At 36.0% G+C, this 21,733-nt stretch overlaps 6 protein-coding genes, 1 long non-coding RNA gene and 2 pseudogenes across 17 annotated transcripts; 7 read left to right on the forward strand and 2 right to left on the reverse strand.

Moving 5' to 3' along the window:
• Window positions 1–3,975: 3,975 nt before the first annotated feature.
• Window positions 3,976–7,345, forward strand: LOC109124736 (uncharacterized). 2 transcript variants are annotated; one of them, XR_015574794.1, is made up of 9 exons: window positions 3,976–4,954; window positions 5,066–5,272; window positions 5,364–5,606; window positions 5,718–5,784; window positions 5,880–6,071; window positions 6,161–6,256; window positions 6,368–6,553; window positions 6,640–6,776; window positions 6,865–7,345. XR_015574794.1 is itself a non-coding variant. In XM_010448267.3 (9 exons), the coding sequence occupies exons 1-9, from the start codon at window positions 4,463–4,465 to the stop codon at window positions 7,052–7,054; spliced, it is 1,806 nt and encodes a 601-aa protein (XP_010446569.1). In that variant the 5' UTR covers window positions 4,273–4,462; the 3' UTR covers window positions 7,055–7,345. The 2 variants fall into 2 exon arrangements, 1 of the variants encoding a protein (XP_010446569.1); XM_010448267.3 differs by having other exon boundaries at window positions 4,273–4,954; window positions 6,161–6,252.
• Window positions 7,290–8,847, forward strand: LOC104729334 (uncharacterized). 6 transcript variants are annotated; one of them, XM_010448272.3, is made up of 3 exons: window positions 7,290–7,645; window positions 7,797–8,024; window positions 8,211–8,847. In XM_010448272.3, the coding sequence occupies exons 2-3, from the start codon at window positions 7,819–7,821 to the stop codon at window positions 8,749–8,751; spliced, it is 747 nt and encodes a 248-aa protein (XP_010446574.1). In that variant the 5' UTR covers window positions 7,290–7,645; window positions 7,797–7,818; the 3' UTR covers window positions 8,752–8,847. The 6 variants fall into 6 exon arrangements, with proteins under 6 accessions (XP_010446574.1, XP_010446575.1, XP_087334990.1 ...); XM_010448273.3 differs by having other exon boundaries at window positions 7,327–7,645; window positions 7,804–8,024; XM_087478864.1 differs by having other exon boundaries at window positions 7,327–7,645; window positions 7,804–8,024; window positions 8,253–8,847.
• Window positions 8,848–9,140: 293 nt separating this feature from the next.
• Window positions 9,141–10,135, forward strand: LOC104729333 (uncharacterized). Of its 2 annotated transcripts, none has more exons than XM_010448268.3 (2): window positions 9,141–9,278; window positions 9,488–10,135. In XM_010448268.3, the coding sequence occupies exon 2, from the start codon at window positions 9,558–9,560 to the stop codon at window positions 9,993–9,995; it is 438 nt and encodes a 145-aa protein (XP_010446570.1). In that variant the 5' UTR covers window positions 9,141–9,278; window positions 9,488–9,557; the 3' UTR covers window positions 9,996–10,135. The 2 variants fall into 2 exon arrangements, with proteins under 2 accessions (XP_010446570.1, XP_010446571.1); XM_010448269.3 differs by having other exon boundaries at window positions 9,154–9,278; window positions 9,491–10,135.
• Window positions 10,136–10,196: 61 nt separating this feature from the next.
• LOC109127890 (signal peptidase complex subunit 1 pseudogene) lies at window positions 10,197–10,864 on the reverse strand (annotated as a pseudogene). The gene is made up of 2 exons (XR_015574031.1): window positions 10,724–10,864; window positions 10,197–10,621 (listed from the first exon to the last, which is right to left on the reverse strand). The product of XR_015574031.1 is annotated as a signal peptidase complex subunit 1 pseudogene (transcript).
• A 662-nt stretch (window positions 10,865–11,526) lies between these two features.
• Window positions 11,527–13,331, forward strand: LOC104729336 (protein Iojap-related, mitochondrial-like; annotated as a pseudogene). Its single transcript, XR_015574030.1, has 5 exons — window positions 11,527–11,664; window positions 11,801–12,117; window positions 12,247–12,331; window positions 12,414–12,520; window positions 12,984–13,331. The product of XR_015574030.1 is annotated as a protein Iojap-related, mitochondrial-like (transcript).
• LOC104729335 (uncharacterized) lies at window positions 12,998–13,872 on the reverse strand. Its single transcript, XR_758250.3, has 4 exons — window positions 13,685–13,872; window positions 13,540–13,612; window positions 13,350–13,453; window positions 12,998–13,219 (listed from the first exon to the last, which is right to left on the reverse strand). It is a non-coding gene; the product is annotated as an uncharacterized LOC104729335 (long non-coding RNA).
• A 374-nt stretch (window positions 13,873–14,246) lies between these two features.
• On the forward strand, window positions 14,247–15,753 carry LOC104729337 (histone H3.3). Its single transcript, XM_010448275.3, has 5 exons — window positions 14,247–14,329; window positions 14,749–14,820; window positions 14,908–14,984; window positions 15,083–15,173; window positions 15,303–15,753. The coding sequence occupies exons 2-5, from the start codon at window positions 14,749–14,751 to the stop codon at window positions 15,471–15,473; spliced, it is 411 nt and encodes a 136-aa protein (XP_010446577.3). The 5' UTR covers window positions 14,247–14,329; the 3' UTR covers window positions 15,474–15,753.
• A 131-nt stretch (window positions 15,754–15,884) lies between these two features.
• On the forward strand, window positions 15,885–17,457 carry LOC147930087 (histone H3.3). 2 transcript variants are annotated; one of them, XM_087477816.1, is made up of 4 exons: window positions 15,885–16,150; window positions 16,582–16,655; window positions 16,760–16,836; window positions 16,944–17,457. In XM_087477816.1, the coding sequence occupies exons 2-4, from the start codon at window positions 16,584–16,586 to the stop codon at window positions 17,203–17,205; spliced, it is 411 nt and encodes a 136-aa protein (XP_087333942.1). In that variant the 5' UTR covers window positions 15,885–16,150; window positions 16,582–16,583; the 3' UTR covers window positions 17,206–17,457. The 2 variants fall into 2 exon arrangements, with proteins under 2 accessions (XP_087333942.1, XP_087333943.1); XM_087477817.1 differs by having other exon boundaries at window positions 15,993–16,168.
• Window positions 17,458–17,509: 52 nt separating this feature from the next.
• On the forward strand, window positions 17,510–19,852 carry LOC104729339 (uncharacterized). Its single transcript, XM_010448277.2, has one exon. The coding sequence runs from the start codon at window positions 17,793–17,795 to the stop codon at window positions 19,713–19,715; it is 1,923 nt and encodes a 640-aa protein (XP_010446579.2). The 5' UTR covers window positions 17,510–17,792; the 3' UTR covers window positions 19,716–19,852.
• The last annotated feature ends 1,881 nt before the right edge of the window (window positions 19,853–21,733 follow it).

A 21,733-nucleotide genomic window follows, 5' to 3' on the forward strand; every position in this document is an offset into this window, starting at 1 on the left:
ATATATATATATATATTTTACATTGTTCTATTTTTTAAAGATTCATCTTCATGATCTAATTTGGATTACCATCTTATAGTAAACATTCTCTCTTCCTCTCCTACCAATATCAAATGTTGTTATATCTCATATGTGTTGTAACTTGTAAGAGTTTGATTCTATATTTTAATGTAGAAAGTATTATATATATTTAACATTGTTTTCAATTTTTATTTTATTTATATAAACAAATATTTCTTTTATATTTCTTGCCTTTCTAATTTATTCATATTTATTTTTTAAATTTGCATAGTTAAATTTAAATCCACATATGTTGGTTTTAACAAAACAATCAACTTTATTTGAGAATTAGATGTTCCTATTCATTTTTAAACGATCAATGTGTAACATATAAGCATTTTGTCTTGCAATCACAAGTTCCATTTCCATTGCTTAACTCCATGGTTAAACTATAATATATGTTGTCCTATTTGTAGGAATAACAACATACTTATTTAATTTATTTAAAAGAGCAGATGATTAAACGAAATAAACATTTCTCCAAATTTTATAATTCAATCAGTGAGTGTACTTATTACTTTGAAAAACTTTTACATTGAAGTTCATAAAATCATATAAGAAAACTAAAATACTATATCACTTCAAATTTGGAAAGAAACACTTGGTATTCTTTTAAAAAAAAGTCAAGACACATATAAAAATTTATTAATATTTAACTCACTTTAAAGACATTAAAGGTCATTTAACTCAAAAATAACTTCTATCCAATAATTTCATACATTCCTCCCACAAATAAAAATATATATATATATATATATGTTCAAGATTGTATTTAAATATTACATAATTTTTTAGTTAGCTAAATTTATAGTCATATATATACAATATATATACATAAGAATTTATATTACTTATTAACACCATAATTCAACCCATTATTTGCTTAACTCAATATTGGTTTCAAAGCCAACTAAAGAAAAACAGAAACGATCTTATTGATATTAGACCAAAACATGGGCATACAAATATAATCACTTACACGGAAGATATTTTTAAAAAATAACTTATTATTGCAACATCAACGTATGAAGGGTTTACATAAGCAGTTAATTAGAAAATATATAATACAATAAATGTATTGGAAAAAATATCAGTCAATGATAAAATTGGATCCACAAAAGCAAGAAACAACATCTTCATAATTCATAAAAAGTAAACGCCACAATTATACACATCTGAACGAAATGATATAAACATATAGTGTATAAATAAAAGTGACGGCAAAGCCCGTATATGACTAATTAAAACGAAATAATACAAAAGAGAAAACGAAAAATACCAAAAAAAACAAGAAAGTGCCAACTACACCATAACCCACGCAATGCGTGGGGAAGCACCTAGTGATAACAAACCTTTTACTTTTTCTCTCTTCATCACTAAGTACCTTCTTTTTATCTGGTAATGCAAAAGCTTTTCCCAATCCACTTTGTGACACACACAAATCTGTTGACATTACAAAAGAACAATCTTTACTTCTGTCTTTTGCCTTTTTTTTTTTCCCTTCTACTACTTTGACACTACTAATAGGTTCATGCACTGATTTGGAGTCACACATTTTCTTTTTTTTTTTTAATAAAATTTGGAGTCACACATTTTCCTTTTGCTCTTTATGTTTTTCTTTTCTCTATCCTTTATTGGAAAATTCATTTTAATTGTTTAGTATTTTGTTGTCACAAGATTCAGATAAATTGGCCACAGCTCTGCCACCAGTCAGTCAATCGAGTTGAATTTTCGAATATTCATAAGAAACAAACATATTAAAGCATTAATATTCTCTCAGTTATTCGTGAGACGGGGATGTTGAAACGTTCCAACATATAAGACAAATAATCCATAGTTTTTTATATCGATACTCAAAAATGAATTACTCATATTTTTATGAATTTTTTTTTTTTTTTTTACTTGGAGTTTATGTTTTGTTTTTTAGCCCAACGGAATGTATTCATGTGATAGGTCACATAAAGAAATATTAAAACTAAAACATGTCCAAAATAGAGAGGTACATTTTGTAGCTAGCAAATAACGTTTCCTACCTAATAAAGCTTTTTAGCTAAAAATAAGGGCGACGTACCATTTGATCTACGAAAGCAAATGATACTATTAGTTTAGACTTTTATATTTTATATATTCCATGTATCAAACAGGAATAAGACCGATTTAAATATATGAATATCGATCCAGACAACTAACATCTAACTACTACTATAATAAGTTAATGGAAATGTGCCCCACTCGTATTTTAAATTTGTAGCTGTAAAGACAAAATATGTATATGACATTTTTTTTTTTCTCATAACTCCGAAGTGATCCTAAAATATTTCTAGGCCCAAAGATTAATCTCCTGGAATCGGAAAAATATATATGACATTTTCCATTTATTCATCTTTGTTTACTATCTTTTGTTTTCTCATCGTTTTCATATCTAAGGTTTTTTACTTGTGTCAAAAATAATCAAAAGATTCTCTCATCTGAGTCACATAATAACTGTTGTAGTTAAAGATTAAAACATAATAGCACCTAAAAATGCTATCAAGTTCAAGTATTGTTACATGTCAAACTCGGGCACTAAAAAGATCGATTTCGTTATCACATTTAATGTCCGCAACAAGACCGAAATAACACAATATGAGCATGTCGCGTCGGTCCACCTCTAAAGTAAATTGTAGTACAAGATGTGATGATTACACCATTAGACCAATTTAGAACAAAATCCGAAAAAGCAAAAATGACCACTACTAATCAGGGAGAAAGTCAACTATGAATATCGAATAACAACATAACTTAAAAATTTACACAGTTGTAAAATTGATTTCCGTATTTAAAAGTCGAAAGCAACATAACGAAAACAACCTTTTTTCTTTTAACATCACACAATTAGTCAATTACTATAGTCTCATAACACCTTTTTCCCCCTAGGATTCCTCTAAATAATTATAGATGTTGCTGCCGATTACCGAATCATCTTAAAAGGGTTCTGCGTCACAAACACCGTGCGTAGACAAATAATCATGTGCTAATTAAGTTGCTTATTGCTGCCATCATTAATTTCTTCTACCAAATTTCATAATTCAAAATGCACAAAACTAACTAAAAGAAACAAAGCATTGAATTGTTCTATATTTAGAATTCGTATATATGGATGAGAGACTAAAAACAAGCAAACAATAATATTTCGTTCAAGTATGTACGTACGTACGTTACGGACCATGTGCTAAAACTACTATACATGTACACCTATTAATGAGTGTGTAGAGAGATAGATGATAGTATGATACCATTTAGGCCTGGGCAAAATACCCGGATCCGAATATCCGATCCAAAAAATCCGATCCAAATCTGTATCCGAAATTGTAAAATACCCGAACAGGTTCTAAATCTCTAAATCCAAAAACCCAAATTCGAATCCGATCCGAACCGAGATCCGAACGGGTATCCGAATATACCAATATTATTAATATCTAGTAGTAATATATTAGTAATATTTATAATTTTAATAAGTGTTCAAAATATTCATATTTTTAGATATTTTTGACAATTTGAAGTATTTAAACTGTTTATTAGTAAATTTGGGTAGAAAATACTCTAAATTTTTAGATATATTGCGTATTATTGAATAATTTAGACTAAATTAGATACTAAAATTTTGAGTTTTGTGAACTTCGGGTAATCCGAATCCGAACCCAAAATACCCGAACCGAATCCGATCCGAACCCGAAGTCTAGAAATATCCGAACGGGTCCTATACCTCTAAACCCGAAAATCCGAAAACCCAAAATACCCGAACCGAACCCGAACGGGTACCCGAATGCCATGCCTTATTACCATTCACCATTGCCAGCTCGTCTCACGATGATTACACAACACAAAACGAGATTACTACTATTATATGATTCTGCAAAATTCTTTTGTGGGTTCGTGCTCACATGCGTTTTTGCTATTACCCAAGCATATTCTATTTTTATTTTATTTTAATTCTATTTAGACAGCTAAAAATATCAATGTTTTACATTGCTTAATGTCAAATTTCTTTTTTTTTTCCTCAAAATTACATAAACAATAATCAAAATTATTAATAATCCCAAGAATTCATTTTTCTTCTTTTCTTCAACTACTTTTAGAAAGGTGATCAACAACTAAAAGAAGAACACATAATATAATTAACTTTGAAGTTGGAAAAAAAAAACTCTCAATAAAAATAATGAGATATAAATTAAATCAGCTGTTAAATAAATAAAATAAAAACGAGATAAAAAAATCATATTTATCTCTCTCTCTCTCTCCACCGTCGTTCCCATTGATTGATTAGTCTTCTTCTTCTTCTTCTCTCTCTCTATTTCTCTCTCTTAAGAGCCGATGATAAACGACGGCGGTTATCACCGGAACTGAGGGAAGTTAGCTGGACATGGCGGGTGAAGATGTTTCGAGAAATTTCCGAGCTTTGGTGGAGAACGCAGACCGGAAATTCGCGAGAGTTCGCGATCTCCCAACGTTTGGAAGAGCACAGAGTCACTACTTCCACAAGGTATTCAAAGCTTATATGAAGCTATGGAATTATCAGCAATCTCACAGGTCGAAGCTGGTCGAGTCCGGTTTAAACCGATGTGAAATCGGCGAGATCGCGAGCCGGATTGGTCAGCTTTACTTTAGTCAGTACATGAGGACTAGTGAAGCTAGGTTCCTTCTTGAGTCTTATGTCTTCTACGAAGCGATTTTTAGGAGGAGGTACTTTGAAGGAGAAGCTCAGGAGGGGAAAGATCTTGGTGCTCGTTTCAAGGAGTTACGTTTCTATGCGAGGTTTTTGCTTGTTTCTTTGATTGTGGATCGGAAAGATATGGTTTTGCACTTGGCTGAGAAGCTTAGGGTTTTGGTTGATGACAGCAAATCTAATTTCAGGGTATTTATTTATTTCCGATCTGCCCTTTTTGTTACATTTTGTGAAAAGTCTCTATTTTTATCTGTGTGTGTGTGTGTTGATGGATTTGAGGATGTTCTTGTGTGTGTGTAGGAGACAAACTTTAAGGAGTGGAGGCTAGTTGTGCAAGAGATCACTAGGTTTATACAATCTGATACAGACTTAACTTATGTCAGGCCTCTACGTTACTGTGCAATGCTTGATTCTTATCCAGCTTCTCAGACATATCTAGCTCGGTTTCACGCTAAGAAATTGTTCAAGTTTCGTGATGCTCTCTTGGCAAGCTATCACCGTAATGAGGTGACCAAAGCTGGTTATATTTTTGTTTGGAACCTAGATTTTCAACTCTGTTGCCTTGATAAATAATCATTATATTGATGTGGATTCTCAGGTGAAATATGCTGAAGTCACGTTGGATACTTATAGAATGATGCAGTGTTTAGAATGGGAACCCAGTGGATCTTTTTACCAAAAAAAGCCTGTTGAAACGAAGGAGAATGGTTTTGTGATTGATCACACTTTAACCTCTGGGCTTATAGATATGAAGTTAGCTGCTGATATGGCTGATCCAACATTACCTCCTAATCCTAGGAAAGCAATTCTTTATCGCCCCTCAGTATCCCACTTGCTAGCGGTGAGTTTTATTTGTACCACATAGAAAATCTGCAGGACTTGTTGATATATCGATAGACAGGAGTGTGTCCATCCATTATGTTTAAGTTTTTTTCTCGTGATATATCTACAGGTCTTGGCAATGATTTGTGATGAGCTTTCTCCAGAGTGCGTGATGCTTATATATTTGTCAGCTTCAGGTTAGTTTTCTTCTTGTTTATCACTGGAACTTTGAAGGTTGGTAATTTGTTTTTATGATGCTGCAACATCAATGATATTGGTTATTAATATCCAGGTGGTCCTGCTCGTGAAAATGTTGCGCAACCAGAGAACTCTGTTGGTTCAAGCAGAACATCAAAAAGTAAGCTGCTTGCTCGAGCCTCCCAAGAACAGAAAAGTTACAAGTCAGAACCACATAGTAATGGAAAAATGTTGTCTGGTGATTATTATGAGGATCATCTCTGGTTAGGTCCTAGAGGAGGCTCTGGTAAGTCTTTTTCTTTTGGAATAATAATAACATTTTAGTATGTCTCGAAAGAGCAGACTTTTCTAATTCACTGTCTCGTCTTGGTTCAGGCTCAAACAACCTTTACCCTGGTGACCTAATCCCTTTTACACGAAAACCGCTTTTCTTGATCATTGATAGCGACACTAGCCGTGCATTCAAGGCAGGTTTGTCATAACTTAGTGCATCGTTTTCTCTGGAGAGTCTAAATAGTTTCTCTCGAGTCACTGTGCGATATTTGCTGATGGATTGTTATAAAATAAAAATAAAAACTCCAGGTTCTGAGTGGAGCAGAGAGAGGCGAGCCTGTTGCTATGCTTCTTTCACCTCTGAAGCCATCATTCGAGAACCCATCTACTGATGATACGGACGCACTCAACGGAAGTCAGTTTACCTTTTTCTTAACAGCACCTTTACAAGCATTCAGTCAAATGCTGGGCCTCTCAAACTCAAACCCCGACCCGGTTAGCATTTGTTATTTGAAATACCATAAATGAACCAAACTTTTTAGTGCGGCATGCCTCTTTACATTTCTTATCACAATCATCAGGAAGTTTATGATGAAGCAGAGAGCATACTTTCTGCTTCCTTCTCAGAGTGGGAAACGATTCTGTTGACTTCCAAAGTCTTGAATCTTGTCTGGGCACAAGTCTTGCCTGATCCATTCTTGAGACGGCTGATTCTAAGGTGAGTATATTCTCAAAAGTTCTCGGAAACGAAACCTCACGAAGCATGGGCTCATCTGAAATGTCGCCTTGTTATATTATTTGTGTAGATTCATATTCTGCCGGTCTGTACTCACATCCTTCAGCCGCACAGAGGATGATGATGACCCGTATTTACCTCAGTGCCACCCGAACCTCCCAGAGCTGCTCTCACCGGTATCAAAACCGGTGCAGTCCTCAGTACAACGACTAGCTGATCACTTGGGTGTAGCCAAATCTTTCCACTTCAACAAGACATAAATTTAGAGAAAAATCCCATGAGCCTAGGTTGTTTGTTCGTTTTTTAAATTATATATAGAAAAAGTCTGTATTTTTTTTTTTTAGGGTATAAAGAAAAGAGAATTGTAATTTGGGGAGTTTAATTTTTTATTTTGATTTGATGATTCTTTTTAGTTTTTGGTCCTTTTGTAAAAGAAGATTAGAGAACAAGGGGTAATAATATCATTAGTCTCTTCTTTAGGATGATGGGTTTGCTGCTGCTTTTGTGTATGAGGAGAGAGACTTAACAATATATTTGTGCATTGCGTAAAAGAGAGTGTGGTCTATTTGTTCTTTCGCATTTTTCATAATCATCTATTTTAAAATTTTGTGATAATGATTTGAGTCTTTGATCTAAGAAGAACCAAGTAAAAAGATGGAAGCTTTACCTAACAGAAGAAAGATGCCAGATTAAATCCTAGCCGTCAAATACTAAAGAAAGTTAGTTATCTCTATGAGATTGGATCGTAGCCGTTGAGTCCAAATTTTTGTTTGCTGTCTTTTCTAGTTCTACGACCTGTCTCTGTCCGTAGTGGAAAGAGAGGAGGAAGAAAGAAACCTGGAGATTTCGAGGTGAGTTTTGCAGAGAATTGGATAATTCGATAGGGTTTAGGGTTTTAGTTCTTCGATTAGAGGATTAGGGTTGTAATTGCCTCTCATCATCATTCGTCAACGACAATTTCAATTCGACTCTGATTAGATTTTTTTTGATTTTGAGCTCCAGTTATTAGTTTGATAGGTAAAGGATGGGCAAAGGAGGAGCTAAGAAGCATACAAACACTCAAGGAGGAGGAGGAGGACCTAATCTCAAATCCGTACTAAGACATGATCACTTGAAAAATCTCGCCCTCTGGTCTTCCGCCGGAGATACTCCCATCCCCTCTCTTGCTTCCTTGTTCGGTCGACGTCTCGCTGCCGCTACTGATCCTGATCTCGTCGTCTCTTGCCAAAGGTACCTCTTTTAGGGTTTTCTTATCATAGACTACAATTTTGGAATGTGAAACCGCCAGATTAGTTAGGTTTTTTTTTTTGGTTTAGAATCTTGAAATGTCATTGTTCTGTGTTTAGATTCCTTAATGTTTTTACAAAGAGAGGATCTTTATGAATTTAAATGTTATGTAATGATGATTCCAAGTAGGTGTGAGACCATACTTAAGCCAGGCTTTAATTGCGATGTCAGAATCGACAAGGTTTCTTCTAAGCAGAAGAAGAAAGGAAGAACCAGGTGCAACAAGTCTAACATCTGTTTGCCTCAGAACAATGTTGTTTACCATTGCAATTTCTGTTCTCACCGGAACCTTAAGAGAGGTACTGTGAAAGGTCAGATGAAAGAGATTTACCCTTTCAAGCAGAAAGCTCCTCGTCCTAATAAGATCAATCAAGAGATGACAGTGATGCCTCAAAGTAACATGCTTTCTTCTTCACCTGTGAGAAGTGTCGAGAAAGATCAGGTGGAGGAGGTGAATACACCGAAGCCGCCGATGATGCTTACTCTGGATAGGGATAAGAGGATACGAAAATCCAAGAGTAAGAAACCGATTGAGTCTCAAAGTGTTGCGGAGAAAACAGTTGGTGGATCAAATCAGAGGAAGATAAAACCATGGACAGGTATGAAAGAGATAGCTGAGACTAACAAGACTTCTTCTAGAACAAACTTAAGGATACCTTTTCTCTTGTGATCTGTCTGTTATATTTGGATATGTATAGTATATATTATCCCCTTTTGTGCAACTTTTTATACAGTGATGAGTCTTGATATACTTTTTCCCTTTAAACTTTGAAATGTTTTGATGATCTTTATTACAAGTGAAATCATAGTTCCCAACCAATCATCCATTCGGTTAACTATGACAGTCTCACAATTAATCCACAAAACAACCGAGTTAATAAAATAATGTTTTAAAAGTTAATAAAATAATGTATTTTAAAAGTGGACCAAGCTGTTGGACTGCCACTAGAGGCTAGAGCTGTGTTCTGTTGGAAGTGTAAGTAAAAAAAAAAAAGAAGCTTTTTTTACCCAAAATATGAAAGATATACCAGATTGAATCGTAGCCGTCAAATACTAAAACGCAAAGGCTAAAGAAAAGGTGTCTCCATGAGATTTGATCGTAGCCATTGAGTCCCAAATTTTGCTGTCTTTTTTTAGTTCTTCTACGACCTGTCTGTCCGTAGAGGAGAGAGGAGGAAGAAACCTGGAGATTTCGAGGTGAGTTTGCAGAGAATTGGATAATAATTCGATATGGTTGGGGTTTTTTAGTTCTTCGATTAGATGATTAGGGTTGTAAATTGCCTCTCATCATCATCATCGTCAACGACAACTTCAATTCGACTCTGATTAGATATTTTTTTGATTTTGAGCTCCAGTTATTAGTTTGATAGGTTTTTAAATCTTGATTTCTAATTTTTCAATTGCAGCAGATAGGCACTTAAAATCTCGAGAAACTCAGATAGAGATCCTTGGTTTTTGAAGACCCTAGTTTCTACCATGTTGTTAACATTGAGAGCTTCTTTTGTGCTGCCTATAACGACCTTAAAGCCTCGTTTTTTATACAACATTCCGCACCATTATCACCATATCGATTTCTGCAAGTCCTCCCCATTATTAAAGAGTAGAAGAACATATGCTCAAAATGACGACTCTTCTTCTTCTTCTACTGGTGGTGGTGGAAACAGACCGGTTAGTAGTAGCGATGATGATTCGACCAAGAAAGACCAATTTGGTGGTTTCAGTTTCAAGTGGAGGGAGCTGTTGAATCCGGATCAGGACAACTTTGTTGCTGTTGCGTTAGCTGGGGTATTGACTTGGGCTAGCCTTCAAGTCTTGTCTCAGCTTTTCTTCATCTCTTTCGCTATCCTTGTCGCTGCTCTCAAGTATTCTTTTATTGCTGCTCTACTCATTTTCATTCTCGTCACTCTCCTCTAGCTTACTGTTTTCTTTGTACCAGTACAGAGACATGAATGTGTACACTTGAGTCACAGGTTTGAATTCTAACTGTGGTTTCATACATTTAACGTTTGTACTCGCTTCTATGAAGAATGTCTCAAAAGAAACAGTTCCAAAAATCTCAAAGTTAACACCTTTATATGATCCAAACTCGAAGAAACACATTAACGAGAATCAAAATCAATCAAAGTTATTTCATTTAGACTTTTATTATTAAGCTTATTACGATCAAGAACAATAATAATAGAACCATAGTATCTTTTATATCATCAAAACCTTAGACCCCCCTAAAGAAGATAAGATTGAAAAAAAAAAAAAAAAAGACTACTTTTTAGAAGATTTCTTCTTCGAGCTAACAGCAACAACTTCAGGTTTAGGATACTTCTCAGCTTCACTTGGATCTAACCACTTGAGAGGATGACGATTAAAGCAAGGCCAATTTGGTATAGTGATCAGAGTCGTGAGAACTACACCTCCAGCGTAGATCAACATCATCGTCCTAAACGACTCCGTTGCGTAACCAACAACGAACGCCACAACCGCTGCGATCAGAAGCAAGATCTGCATTAACTGCTCCGCCAATTTCTGCCCTTGCCAATCCATATCTGTCAAAAAAAAAAAAAAAAAAAACCAAAATTACAATCAAATTGAATCTAGATACAACAAATTTTGAATAGTACAGATCGATTTCGTCGGAAAATCTATACCTGGAAAACGAAAACGATTTCGGATCTCTGTTTCTTCTCGAACGGAAGTTGGATTTGGGGAAGAAGAAGAAGAAGAAGAAGAAGACGACTACGAAATTTCGGTTTAATACTAAACCGAAAAGTTTGACTGATGCAACCAAATTTAATGTACAGTATGTAACGCAACCAATCGGATTTTCGTAATGAATGGGCCTTATCTTTAAGCCCATGTCAGTCGATACAGGACACAAACTTTTTTTTTTCGCAAATCGTCTCCACCGACGAGTTCAGGCCGTCTCCGTCTCGTCTTTTATAACCAAGCCATCATCTCTGCTTCGTCCTTTCGTCTCTCTCGTGGCTTCCCTGATTAGACGGCCACTGAGCGGATTAAAGTTCGATCAGACGCTTCTACAAGTAATGGAATAGTTATAGTCTTGATTTCTTTTAGAGAATTGCAAAAGCTTAGGTTGAAATTTTGACAGATTCTGTGAGTTTGCTTTTACCCAATAATGAAAGCTATAATAAGCTTCAATGGAGCTCATGGTTTGGTTATATTGAACTGTACACTTTTTATCTATGCCTTCAGTTCTAAACATTTTCGAAATTTGATCATGTATTTGTATTTTCACAAGCATAATCAATAAAACTTAAAATGTTTCTTCTTCATCTGTTTGTGTTTGTGTTTGTTCAATAAGTTTGTTTGTGATTTGTGTTTTGTTTGTGTTTGTTGAATCAGTTTGTTTTTGAATAGGATCAATTAATATGCTCTTTGATCACAGCTGACTTTGAGGGCCTTTGTTTTTTTTTTTCTTTTTTTTTTTTTTGTAACTATTCTTCACTGTTGTGGATTTTTTTGTGAAGCTTCTTCTTCTTCTTCTTCTGAGCGAGCTCGCTTCACGAACAAGACGAACAAGGAGGATCTTCAGATCATTTGCTCGTTTCTGGTGACTCGGTGTTTCAAGGTACCTTAGTTTCTATTTCTTCTTCTGAATAATCTGACGTAATGCTTTGTTCTTTTTCTTTGTTGGAGCTGAATCTGAGTTGGATTCACATTATCTTTTGGATTTTGATTCCTGATAGTGTTTAACCCAATCTTAGGGCCATTTTTCGCAACCGCAACTAGCTCATCATCATGTTGACGGCCCTCCGATCTCGTTGCTCCTCTCTTCTTCAAGATCAATCATGGAAACTAGCTTTATCTTCTGCTCCGAATCGCATCTTAGCCTCCGGAGCCAAAGACGTCTCAGAGATTCTCACGCTTCCCGAAGTGGAGAAAATACTCGCCGACCTGAAAGCTGATAACGTTACGGTGGTTCCAACTCACAATCACTGTTTCTGGGCCCGATTACATGGTCGTCGCCACCGGAAGATCCGATTGGCACTTAAAAAACATCGCTCAAGCATTAGTCTATAAGGTACACACGTCTTCCATCTTCCGAGAATTGAATTTGACCTTTGATGGATAATGATTAGCTCTGTTTTGTGAAAACGTTTTGATATGATAAAAGAGTGATCCAATGGTTTTCTTGTATTGCTCTTCACAGACCAAGCAAAAGCAGAAAGGCGCCAAACATATAATGCTGCCTTCTGTGCAAGGGTACGATAGCAAGTGGGTTGTCATAGACTACGGTTCGTGTGTGTTCATGTTTCTATCTACACAAAGTGTTCATTTTTATATTTCGTTGGATGTAATTCTCCGGATACCCTGTAGGAAAGTTTGTAGTCCATGCACTCGATGAGAAGGCCAGGATTTATTTCAATTTGGAAAGCCTTTGGACTGCTGAAACATCTGGTACTGCTGATTCTTCTCATCTTCAGGTAAACAAATCGCTTAATTTTGTGGTGATCAGTGAATAAAAAAAGCTGAAACATTGATCTTGGGTTTGTGTCTTTTTACATCATCTGAACACGGGGGTGGAGATTGTATTAGGAAGTATGTCCTTTAATTTTAAATTGTTATGTCTCCTTGATGCTACCTTGGTATGAGGATATGGGGAAGGACTGTCTCTTGTTTGAGTAGTTAATTGAACCTAAGCCAGTTATTAGATAGCATCCCCCATATGTGACTTCATGCTTCTCTTGCTATTATAGAATCTATTTTAGGATTGATTTACATATAGCTTCTGATTTGTTGAAGCTCTTTAGGATTGAGGTATTATTCTATTTTTGTTTATCTGCTCATGACAAAACAATTGAGTAGTGTATAATGCTTTGGTATTATCGTCTTTATTGATTATATTGAAGCCTTTTTTTCTTTTTTGGGTTGTTGTTGTTGTTGTAGGATCTTCAAAACGCTTTTGTAAAGGTTAGACCAATAAACAATTCGAAAAGGAAACCGGCGAAAGTGAGTTTTTGATTCTGTTCGATGGACATACAATCTTCTCAAATGGTGTGGTGTTCTTACAATCTTGCGGGAACGGTGACGCCTGTAAGCAGATGGAAACGTTGTCGAACTTGTACAGGATCTCGCTAGAGAAACATAGCATTAGCTGGCATGATTCCTTCAACCGCAACAGCCTGAAAAAGAAAAGAGAATATGAAACTATATACTGTATGACAATTAACATGCAATTTCAAGAACAAATTAGCTTTAGAAATTCAAAATATCCAGTTATTAAATGGCACAAAACAGAGTGTACCAACCTACCTTGGAAAGTGCCTGACTGATCACAATTTTCCCACAGCCATAAGCACAAGGAATGGCACAGGTTCCGCCACGAATAGAAGTGGGGAGAGGGCATCAAGGACACGCTGCCAACAGGAAAAGAAAGCAATCAACAATACACATCTTCAATTGACTATCACCGTTGTCAAAAAAAAGTTAATTGAGTAGTTACCTGCTCAGTGAGTAGAGGAGGAATATCAACAGAAAGCTTTAATGCAACTGGCCTAGGCGTACACAAGCCAGCTCTGACATATTAACAACCAACAAATTTAATAAATGAACCAAAAGAAGTAGCGATAAGAAAATACGTTGCAAACCTGAAACATGGCGAAAGATTATGGCAGGAGCCCTTGCAACGCCACCAACATGAGATGAAACTACTAATTGTAAGAAGGAACCTCCACAAAACTAAATCAACAATAACAAAACGACAAGTAATTAATTAGTAACATGTAACTAGAAAGAAAAGAACAAGAAGACGACTATTAAACCGAAAAGTTTGACTGATGCAACCAATTTAATGTACCGTATGTAACGGGCAACCAATCGGATTTTCGTAATGAATGGGCCTTATCTTTAAGCCCACATTAATTTAACTGTCGGCCTAAATGAAATCGGAACGGTTCAATTAACCACGATCCGCGACGTTTCGTATTCAACCAATAAGAATCGAGTAATGTAGCCCTGGCGATCCTCAACAAACCTGTAGAGCTAAATCTGGACCGTTGATTGCGTTCAAGAAAACACATGTTGTGGTATTTTAACCCGCACGATTAGACAACATGAGAAACACATTGATGAGCGATACTAACCGTCCGATTATTAAATCTGCCTTTGCCATCGTTGCCTATAAATTAATATCGAGAGCCATACACGCGTGAAGACTGTCATTGTTAACAAAAACTTTTTTCGAGATCGAAGCTCTTATCTGAAAATTCGGAGAAGCTAGAGAGGTTTCTGAGGTACGATTCATAGATTCCCTTTGATTTTCCCGGAAAATTTCTTTCGTTTGATCTTTAAACAGCTGTAATCGTTCGGTTGCTCGTATGAGATTAGTTTCTATTCGTAGCCATTATCTTGTTTCTTCGCCGTCGAATCATCTGGATTTAGGTTTTAAGGTTAGGGAGATGAATCGATTCGCCAGATTTGAGTATTAGGTTGTTTCTTTGGGTGGAATCATTTGCTTCCTCTTTAATTCTCGGTAGTTTTCACCGATGTAATTAGATTATTCGTATTCGTCGTCTCTTGTAGATTAGGGTTTCTGTTTTCTTGATTATGCGATTTACAATTGGGGATTTGTTTTGGTTTTGTGTTGATCTTACGATACATTCTTGCAATTGAAATACTTTGATTCTAATTTTTTTTTTATTTTGATGAACAGATGGCTCGTACTAAGCAAACAGCTCGTAAGTCTACTGGAGGAAAGGCTCCTAGGAAGCAGCTTGCTACAAAGGTTAGCTCTCACATGTGATCTGAGTTTGTTTTGATGAACACATTTCAGGATTTGTTCTAATTGGTTATTGTTTTCTTTCAATTTAAGGCTGCACGTAAGTCTGCGCCAACCACTGGAGGAGTTAAGAAGCCCCATCGTTACCGTCCTGGAACTGTTGCTCTTCGGTATGCATTCTGTTTTTTTTTCCACAAATATGATTGTGTTTTTTCTTTGTTGTTATCTTAGTTGACCTAACTTTGTGTTTCTTGTTCTTGATTAACAGTGAAATCCGTAAGTACCAGAAGAGTACTGAGTTGCTGATCAGGAAGCTCCCTTTCCAGAGGCTTGTTCGTGAGATTGCCCAGGACTTCAAGGTAATGAATGTGGTGCTTATGAGTCTATTGAATCTGAAAAATATGTGTTTTGGATATCGGTGATATTATATTTACCTTCGTTATGTTCATTGTTATAACCTTATTATGTGCTTTTCTCTATGAATGCAGACTGATCTGCGTTTCCAGAGCCATGCTGTGCTTGCACTCCAGGAGGCTGCAGAAGCATACCTTGTTGGTCTCTTTGAGGATACTAACCTCTGCGCCATCCATGCCAAACGTGTCACCATAATGCCAAAAGACATTCAACTTGCACGCAGGATCAGAGGAGAGCGTGCTTAAGTGTGATGGAGAAGGTGGACGGATTATGTGAATGTGGAGGGTTTTCTAAATAGATAGTTGGAATTAGATAATGGGCTTTAAAAGCTTTCGGTTGTAGGAGACTTGAATACAATGGTGGTTGGCTTTTTTTTCTTCTTCTTTACTCGTTCTTATGATTTGCTTGTGTTCTTACTTTAGCCTACGTTTTGTGGTGTGTATTGCTTTCTTCTTTGGCAATATCAAACGCCTTTTGTTGTTGAAAAGACATATTGATATGTTAAAGTTTCTGACTTTTGTTTCATCTGATTCCGTTCATTATAAATATGTTTGATTTGTATTATCAAACTAGCTTTGTGTTTCAAAGTTTGATTCGATTATAAACAATTTCAACATTCACGAAACTGGTAATCCGCGTGACACCTAAAATATTCAATCGTAGCCGTTGGGGATGAGTTAAGAAAACACAATGTGCAAATGTTTTGACCGTCGGATTAAGGATGCAAGAAAGCACAAAAGGAGCGTATCGTGAGAAGAGAACACACTTTGGTAGGCAGGCAGGACAACCCTTATAAATAAACCCAATTCAACCGCATTGTGACCACAACCACTACTTACAATCATCTGCTATTACTGCTTTTGTGAGTGACGAAGGACAAAAAAGACATAACAAAACAGAAGTCAGCTCAAGCGACGAAGAGGTACGATTTGGGATTAGGGTACTAGCTCTCGTTCATTAAATTTCTTTGTTATTGCCTCTATGATCTGATCGTCACGACAATTGAGTTTTGGGTTTTGTCCCGTTCCGGTTTGAAAAAACAAATCTCCGCCTTTCAAATTTGTTGCATATACATGTTAAGATCGAGTCTGGTCGCTTAGTTTTCAGATCAACACTTAATAATCGTTCGTTTGTTTCTTGCTTCATTGTTCTGTGTCACTGATCTGTCTTGTGTGCGATTGTCAATTGCATAGTTGTGTTTTGAAAAATTAGGGTTTGTTAGTCGAATTTTTTCCTCCGGCTTGATAAAAGATTCATCATTGTTAGGGTTTTCGGTTTCCCCCAATTTCTTCATCAAATTAGGTGTTTATAATCTTCAATTGACTGTTTAGTTTCTTGTGAATACGTTCGCAGAGATGGCTCGTACCAAGCAAACCGCTCGTAAGTCCACCGGAGGAAAAGCTCCAAGGAAGCAACTTGCTACTAAGGTTCCTTGTTCTTTCTTTGTCTCTCTCTCTCTCTCTCTTTGTCCTCAAAATTGTACCTTTTGATTGTCATAATCGAGTTTGATCTTCTTTTATATTCAACACAGGCTGCTCGTAAATCTGCACCAACCACTGGTGGAGTCAAGAAACCACATCGTTACCGTCCTGGAACTGTTGCTCTCCGGTTTGTCCCTCCCTTGTTCGATTCTTCTTCAGTCTTTAAAAGTTAATCTAAACAGCAAATTGTGTGGTTTAATAATATTCTCCTAAATCTTGTTTTTGGGTTTTCAGTGAAATCCGTAAGTACCAGAAGAGTACTGAGTTGCTGATCAGGAAACTCCCATTCCAGAGGCTAGTCCGTGAGATTGCTCAAGATTTCAAAACTGATTTGCGTTTCCAGAGCCATGCTGTCTTAGCTCTCCAGGAAGCTGCTGAAGCATACCTTGTTGGTCTCTTTGAAGACACTAACCTCTGCGCCATTCACGCCAAGCGTGTCACCATTATGCCTAAGGATATTCAGTTGGCTCGTCGTATCAGAGGTGAACGCGCTTAAGAACCTCCTCCTACCCAAGAAAAAAACCGATCAAGGTTTATTAACTTCGCTCTGCGGATTTGATTTCATGATTGATTGGTCTACTACTAGTTTTTTTTCTTTCTCGCAATTGCTGTGTTTTTTTCTTCTTAATTTCGGGTATGTAGTAGGGAAAAAACCAAATTAGTAGTAACAAGTCTGCAATCTTGTGTTCTTTTAAGCTTATATGTGTATTGCTTTTAACTCTTTGTTAAATTATTATGTTTTTCTTAACTCAGTTTGTCACCATTACTTTCTCTTCAAAGGTCTTAATGGTTGGTTTTTTTTTTTTTGTGGATTTGTTGAAACTTTCTAAAACAATTGGATTGTGGACGATATAATTGGACGGTCCTCAACAAAACAACCCCTTAAAAAAAGGAAGATACGTTCCTAAACCATTTTAAGAACCAAATTTTCTTTATTTTGACCAATATAGATTTCGTTTTCCTTTTTTTGCAACCTCTTAAATATATTCTAAGTCAATCAAAAACCCATTACCTAAAACGTCCTCTTTTCTTTTTTTTTCTTTGTTCTGCATTTCTCAGAAACTCTGAATAAGAAGACATCAAATGGGAGAAGTAGATGAGAAACCGTCGTCCATTGATGTAGCTTCTCCGAGGTATTCATCTACCAAAGTTGCCGATATCGATACAGAGCTTTACAAGATGATGAAAGCTTCCCTTGAGAGCAGAGACAATGAAGTCGTTTCTTTAAAAGCCGAGTTATTGAAGAAAAGTACGTTGATGAAGAATCTTGAAGCTGAGGTGGAGAAAAGTAAAGAGTTAGAGAAGCAACTTCTTGATTCCTTTGAAGAGAAATCAAGAGAGTTAGAGGAAACAAAAGCTTTGGTTGAAGAATCCAAGGTAGAGATCGCTTCTTTGAAAGAGAGAATAGATACATCTTACAATAGCCAAGATTCTAGCGAGGACGAAGACGAAGATGATAGTTCTGTTCAGGATTTTGATATCGAGTCTATAAAGATTGAGATGGAATCAACCAAGGAGAGTCTCGCAAAGGCTCACGAGGCTGCAGAAGCTTCCTCTTTGAAGGTATCTGATTTGTTAGAAGAGATTAAATCGGTTAAGAACGAGCTTCAATCAGCGACTGATGCAGAGATGACGAGCAAGAAAGCAATGGATGATTTGGCATTGGCTTTGAAAGAGGTGGCTACTGATTGTAGCCAAGCGAAGGAGAAGCTTGTGATTGCGGAAACAGAGCTCGAGGCTTCGAGGTTGGAGTCTCAGCAATGGAAAGAGAAACATGAGGAAGTGAGGAAAGAAGCTGAACTGCTTAAGAACACGAGCGAGAGACTTAGGATTGAAGCAGAGGAATCACTTTTGGCTTGGAATGGGAAAGAGTCTGTGTTTGTGAGTTGCATTAAGAGAGGAGAAGACGAGAAGAACTCACTTCTTGATGAGAACAATAGATTGCTTGAAGCTCTTGTTGCTGCTGAGAATCTGAGCAAGAAGGCTAAAGATGAGAATCATAAGGTTAGAGATATACTTAAACAAGCCATTAACGAAGCTAATGTAGCGAAAGAAGCAGCAGGGATCGCTAGAGCTGAGAATTCGAATCTAAAAGATGCCTTGTTGGATAAGGAAGATGAACTTGAATTCGCTTTGAAGGAGATCGAGAGGGTGAAGGTTAATGAAGCTTTGGCTAATGACAATGTAAAGAAGTTGAAGAAGCTGTTGTCTGAAATAGAGGTAGCTATGGAGGAAGAGAAACACAGAAGCTTGAGCAGACAAGAGTCGTTGCACAAGGATGTAGAAGTTGTTGTTGAGAAGAAGATTGAGGAGAAGGAGAAGAAGGAACATAGCGAGAAGAAGGAAGAGAAGAAAGAGAACAAGAAGGAGAAGAAAGAGAGTAAGAAGGAGAAGAAAGAACATAGCGAGAAGAAGGAAGAGAAGGAGAAGAAAGAGCAGACACATCAGAACCACATTGATAAGAAGATGATTGGGAAAACTTGTAGTTTCAGTATCATGAAGCTCGGTCATCACAACTACAACCATAGCAAGCACAACAAAGAAACAGCAGTAGTAGAGGAAGAGATCACAAAAGCCTCAAACGGTGGGAACCATCATCAACAAGAGAACAGTGATGGAAGTGGTGAAGGAAGCTCTCCAAGTTCAGATTCTTATCTATTCAAAGGTTCAATCTTTGACGTAGCGGAGACGCCACATGCGCAGACGCATCACAAGAGGAGATCATCGTGTACGTTTTTGGAAGAAGTAGAGACGATGAATCCAGAGGATCTGGAGAATTTGGATGGGAATCATTTAGAAGAAGGAGAGTTGAACGACAAAGGAGCAGTAGCAAGGAAGAAGAAGGCATTTATACGTAGGTTTGGTGATCTTCTGGTTAGGAGGAAGAGTTTAAGTTTCTCACACAAGAAAGAGTCCTCCACTGATTCACAAGATAAGCAGCAGCAACCACAGACTCCTCCGTCTCCGTCTCCGCCACTATTACCGCCCATGTCTCCTGAGCCCTGAAGAGCATTGTTTTTTTTATATGTTTTTTTGTGATACGTCATTGTTGTGTTTTCTTCTACTACATACAGCTTTTGAGGTTTGCAGGAATTTTATTGTGTGTACATATTTTTTCTTTGTAATAAAGATTGGTTTGATCATTTTGATCTTTGCAGTTATTTATGTCTTCATTCAATTGTTGACATTCTGGTCGAACCGGTTTGGTTATTTAGAAATTCCCGGATTGCGGTGGAGACGCAAATTTCGAATTATTTAATTTCTCGTTAGAAGGAGGCCTTACAATACGAAGGCTTATCAATTTTGTTTAGATTTCCTTACCTCTTTTCACTATTTATATGGGCCGTATCTGTAGGAGAAAACTTTTTCGAATTTTTCTTTAAACTTTTATCATATAAACCAAAAAAAAAAAAAAAGACTGAGCAAGGTCAGACAATGTGGTAAAGGTGTCCATACGTGCAACTTTACAACATAAAGATTTTGATACACAAAAAAAGAGTTCAACTTTATTCGAATATCGAAAGTGAAGTTCAGTTCCATTTATTTCATTCTTAATTTATATTGTTATGCAAATATAAGAAGAAACTATATATATCTTGAAAATATATATTTTGCCAAATTTACTTTCGAATTCTCTAGTGCGAGTTCTTTTATTGTTTTTTAATCAATCCTTTTGCCTTATGTTTTGTGATTCTAGCTTTATATGTCTATTTATGCTAATAAAATTGACATCCTTTTACTCGCATTTAGCCAAATTTCAAAAGCGAAATGTAATGCATATTGTGGGGAAAAGGTATGCAAGATTCCAACATATCAAGAAAAAAAAAAAAAGTAATAATAATAAAGAAAATATTGATGGGAAAAATCATAATGGTTTGAAATGCATAATACTCTTTCTAATAATAGCAACCAAAATGTGGGGACACTAATGTTATCACCCAACCATTCAACGGTGATGGGCTTTTACATCACGGCCCAATCTTCACCATCCACGTAACCCACACGCCTGACGCACGGACACCACTTCCACTTGGCATGTAGGTTTGTCACTTGCTTTCTATTTCCCACGTGTACGTTTATTACGAGGCCACGTACATCATTGTTTTGTTTTTCTTTAAAAAATTGTAGTATATCAAAGCATTGACTTCTTGACCTATTTTTATATCTATATCATATGTGTCTTCCATAAGTTGGTGATGTAGTTTCATCTGAAAGATATATATCTCAAGTCTTAACAACATAATATTTTAGAATAACATATGAAGGATATATATTTTTTCCTTGAGTATCGAAAGAGATCATTGAGAGAGGATTTGTTTTAAGCTTATTTGAAAAAGAGATTTGTTTGAATCATCATGATTCATAAATATAGTATCCGACTATACTATATACATATACGCATTCTATATCTACACAACAACGATAAAATCAAACAAGGAAACATTATGGGGTGCGACTATAAACGGATTATCTATCTAGTTAAAACTTAAAAGTTATTGATTAATTAATCTGAGAAATGAAAGTAAGACGCTTAAGCAATAAACCGATTACACACAACAGAAAAGAAAAAAGAACAAAAAAAACACAAAGATCAGATAATGATTAGCGCACACGTAATAATTTTGGAGTCCTACATTTTCTAATAGTTTGTTTAAGAAACATTTTAATTTTATTTTTCTGGCTTTTAGCTTATGATTATTTAGCCGTTGACCTGTTATTCCGGTCGACATCTAATTTGTAATACTATAAAATAAGAAGCTCATTTATTAATTTATGTATACAGGAGTATTTTAATTGTTATATACTTATATATATATATATATACAGTATGAGTTTGTTTTTCATTGGGTTGCGGAAAAGGATTAAAAATCTAAAAATGTGGGCCATTATTTCTTTCTTTATTTCGTTGCTAAAGAAAAATGAGGTTTTTTTTTTAATTTAAAATAGGTAAGTTTGGTAGAATACTTCATTTTAAAAGTGAGAATATATACTAAAAATGGGTAATCGCATTTACTCAGTCAGGT

The sequence above is a fragment of the Camelina sativa genome, chromosome 12 (assembly GCF_030686135.1).
Source record: "Camelina sativa cultivar CO46 ecotype springtype chromosome 12, ASM3068613v1".
Taxonomy (NCBI): domain Eukaryota; kingdom Viridiplantae; phylum Streptophyta; class Magnoliopsida; order Brassicales; family Brassicaceae; genus Camelina; species Camelina sativa.